The following is a 3,951-nucleotide window of genomic DNA, read 5'->3' as shown; positions in this document are numbered from 1 at the left end:
TTTATTTACTTTTCCAAATCCAACTAAAACATTAACACTATTAAGTTAATTTCATCGAAGACCCCATAATCATTAGTTTTCATTTTCAGCACTTTCAAACTTATATATCATGCCACTTGATAACAGCATCCAATTAAACAATTACACTTAGGTGTTGTTTGCCAAATTTGAACCATTTAATGTTAAATGACCTCTTAATTAAAGAAACGCATTGAATCCTGACTAAGGTAACCTCTAAATTGTTTCATTTATAGGTTATCAAACAACCACATAAAACATAAATTGACTTTTAGTAACAATGTCTTCTTTTAATTTTATAACATCTAATTTAGAATAAAACTCCATAATATCAAAAAAGATTAATAACTTGATGGTGAATAATGTATAATGAAACCAAAAAGAACAAAAATACTATAACATAACTCACACGCTACAATACCAAAATTACCTTATTGGTAAAAGTTCTAATGTCCCAAAATTGCATTTCACTTAGATTTTGATTTACTTGAAGATCCTTTCTTTGATGATCCCTTTGATGCACTTTTGTAAGGGCTTTTCTTCACTTTTAATTTGTTTGATGTTGAAAAGGACTTGTTTTTGCCTTGCTGGTTTTTTCGTTTCTTGTCATTCTTCACATTGTACATGTCCACAGCCTATTTTTCAGAAAAAAAAAAAACAAATCAAATTTAGAAATGAAAATGAATTTTTAATCTACAAAACTAAAGATATAAAAAAGAATGTGGTCATACCTTAGAAACATTGAAGATTTCATGGGAATTCTTGGCCATTAATTTATTTAAAATTTTGTCAGATTGTTGCCTCTCTAATGAACCCATCCCTGATCCTTCCACCACAGGTAAAAACTGTACAAATCAAAGAAAACTTTCTTATAAATTTATAATCAAAGATGTATGTGAAGATTTTGATCAAACACAAACCTTTCTATATTTCTTATCATGTTTAGGAGGCTTTTCACCAGCCAACTTTTTGTCAAATTTACCCCCACTAGCAGTTGAAGTTGCAGCCATTCCTGCAACATTTTGCAGCTCATCCTTGCTGACTTTTCTTGGTGGAGCTTGTGTTCCTGTTATAGGTAACGAAGTAGCTGCAAGCTGAACATGGCTGCAAAGTAAAGAAGGACAAAATTAAGGGAATGAAACCGACAGGGGTATTTTGGTAAAAAAAAAGGTCAAACCTTGGGAGAGCACCAACTTTTGATGCTTCTTTGAGATTATGCAAGCGATTCTTTTCTTGCTTTTCAACTCGCTGTTTCTTTTCTGATCTTCTTGTGGCAAAAGGGTCTACTCCTGGCTCTGAGAAAGGTCAAAATTTTCAATATTTATAAGATAAAGACATAAAGTTGCTATTCATTTAACAAAATGAAGTGATTACTATTTGTATATTTACCATCAGTCATTTTTGCTTCAATGATTGGAAGATCGTTGTCATCATTCACACGATCATAACCATATCTGCGCTTCCAAGAACTTGTTTGTTCATCAAAGACAACTTTGTCCTTCTTGCGGTTTTGAATACCTGTGGAAAGGATTGATGACATCAGCAAGGATTAGAGGGTTTAACAAAAGGAGAGAGGTGAGATTTTTATTTACTGACCTTTCTTTTTGGCAAAAACTTCCCACTTTGTTGGAGGTGCAGGTTTTGGGAGCTATATGAATGAAGCAAAATAGGATTAGAAGATACTTTCAACTTCTTATTAGTATTATATGCTAATACAAGCACATATGAAATGCAAAAGGAGAAAGATTAAGAACAGTTTATAATACTAGTGTGCAGATAAACAAGAAACAAGGAGGAAGAGATGGAAGAGGGAGAACAACATACAGGTTTTTCTCTAGGTAATTTTGTAGTTGGAGGAGGTAAAGGAACAATGGGCCCCGATGCATCTTCTGTCGAAGGCAAGCTAAAAAGATTATCTGCAACTGCTTGAATTAACTTGGTAGCATGTGCTATGCACTCCTTTACAAGATCCTCCCTAATATCAACAGGAAAACAACTTAGCAACAGATAAGTAGAGATAGATAATAATATTACAAAATCAAAACACAACATTGTATATTCTGGAACCAAATGATTCTTTAGAAGTAGATGAGGAACAAAATGAAACAAACTAATTTGGGATTTGGGGAATCAATCTCAATCTTTTACTAAATTACCCTGATTATACCTAAATCAATACTCCAATTACCTACTAACACAGCAATGCACTTCGTGGGTTAAGCATGATACAGACTTGAACCGTACTTGATTATTTCAAAACAACCACTAACTTACCAAATAGTTTTCAAATAGCTACACGATAGCAGTTCAAATCTAAAACTTACACAACTCCTAAACGGCGAATTTGTTAACCAGAGCAAAACCCAAAGTTTTTAACGGCAAAAAACTCAAATTCTCCACTCGTACTTGAAAACGAAACTCATAGTTGGTCGAACTGATGTGCTTCCATAGAGATAACGGGGTCTAGGCAAAACACAGTAAGTTAATGTCGGTGATTTAGGGTAAGAACTGGAACCTTTTATCGGGAATAGATTGGAACTGATGTTGAGGATCATACGCCATGAGATTCCCTATGTCAATTTGGTAGCCATCTTGCTGTAGTTGCTGTTCCGCCATCCCTGTTTTCTGTCTAGGGTTTCTGCTGTCGTTTTTGTTTGTGAAGTGTGAGGGTTTGGACTTTGGAGCGAGGTTTAGGTTAAAGTTTTGTAGCGATAAAATAAATGTGGAAGTTGCAACAAACCCCTCTCAGGTTAGTGCAGAAGCATTTCCGTCCCTCTCATTTTGTAACAGTTGTAAATTAACCCCTGAAATGTTAAAATTTTACACGTTTTATCATCCCTAATCAATTCTTACTTTATCTAATTTATCTCTCTCTCTTATAAATGTGGTCATTGATATGAATGTGGTTTAAGATATTTTATCTATCTTGAACCATATTGATTCTCAACTCTTCATCGTATGCTACTTAAACGAGTATTTAATTAAAATATTTTGCCATCTCACGACCATCAGCAACCTTACTCCACCATCACACCAGTCGAGAACCAACACCATTGTGATTGTGCATCAACTCCCTTATTGTCATTCATGCAATAACTTTATAACCCATCATCCTCACCATCTTCACCGCTTCATTATCATCTTCATCAGTTACCATTGTCGGTGATGGAGGGTAGATCGATTTTTCCCTAGATGGGAACCTAGGCCTTACGTTAGACGTGTAATCATGGGAACCCTAGCTTTATTGGTTCTCAAATCTTGCAGATGTAAAATAGTATGAAATGGGTGAAGGGAAAGGATAGAATATGAGGATGGGTGTGTGTGTATGTGTGAGAGGGAGGGAGGGAGGGAGAGAGAGAGAGAGAGAGAGAGAGAGATGACCTCTCTTATTTTGTAATTACTAAAATAGATAAAAATCGGAACGGTACTAAAATAGATAATTAAGTACTATATTTTTTTAAAAAAACGAAAGAAAATGGAAAATAAATAAATCAAGGGTATTACTGTCATTTTATTTTTCTGATAAACCAAAACCAAAAGCAAACTTGCTTAAAATGATCAACCATCCAAAAGTTTAATGGTTTTGACATTTTTCCAAAAAAATACATATCATATGGACCATTTTTGCAGTTTTGTCATAATTAGTTATAGCATAATTTTACTTATTAAAAGCAAGGATAAATTGCAAAAATAGTCCCTATGGTATGTCAAAAATTGTCACTTTGATTCAAACATTTTGGACTAGTATCATAGGTCTGAAATATGATTTTATTCATTTAATTATTGTAATTTTGGTCCCTAAAAGATTTGAAATGAGTTAGAATGACTGTTTTTCCATTTTCATTGTTTTTATTATTTTTTTTATGTATTTCATTTATTTTTAAATAAAAAATAAAATAAAAAATCCTAACCCCTCACTCTCCCTCCCAACGT

General features: G+C 33.5%; 1 protein-coding gene across 1 annotated transcript; it reads right to left on the bottom strand.

The window, feature by feature from the left end:
- Positions 1–347: 347 nt before the first annotated feature.
- Positions 348–2,707, bottom strand: LOC111888241 (ribosome biogenesis regulatory protein homolog). Its single transcript, XM_023884370.3, has 8 exons — positions 2,534–2,707; positions 1,843–1,993; positions 1,615–1,666; positions 1,408–1,536; positions 1,196–1,313; positions 939–1,122; positions 750–863; positions 348–653 (listed from the first exon to the last, which is right to left on the bottom strand). The coding sequence occupies exons 1-8, from the start codon at positions 2,632–2,634 to the stop codon at positions 486–488; spliced, it is 1,017 nt and encodes a 338-aa protein (XP_023740138.1). The 5' UTR covers positions 2,635–2,707; the 3' UTR covers positions 348–485.
- Between the last annotated feature and the right edge of the window lie 1,244 nt (positions 2,708–3,951).

This window comes from Lactuca sativa, chromosome 9 (assembly GCF_002870075.4).
Source record: "Lactuca sativa cultivar Salinas chromosome 9, Lsat_Salinas_v11, whole genome shotgun sequence".
Lineage (NCBI taxonomy): Eukaryota > Viridiplantae > Streptophyta > Magnoliopsida > Asterales > Asteraceae > Lactuca > Lactuca sativa.
Note: the sequence above shows the minus strand (reverse complement) of the source record. Positions and strands in the feature narration are given on the sequence as shown.

Excerpts from the sequence above, each read along its gene's own strand:
- LOC111888241 (XM_023884370.3), bottom strand. The coding sequence starts at position 2,634 with ATGGCGGAACAGCAACTACAGCAAGATGGCTACCAAATTGACATAGGG. Across the intron at positions 1,537-1,614 it reads AGTTTTTGCCAAAAAGAAAG|GTATTCAAAACCGCAAGAAG; the intron begins GTCAGTAAATAA and ends TCCTTTCCACAG. Across the intron at positions 864-938 it reads ATGATAAGAAATATAGAAAG|TTTTTACCTGTGGTGGAAGG; the intron begins GTTTGTGTTTGA and ends TGATTTGTACAG.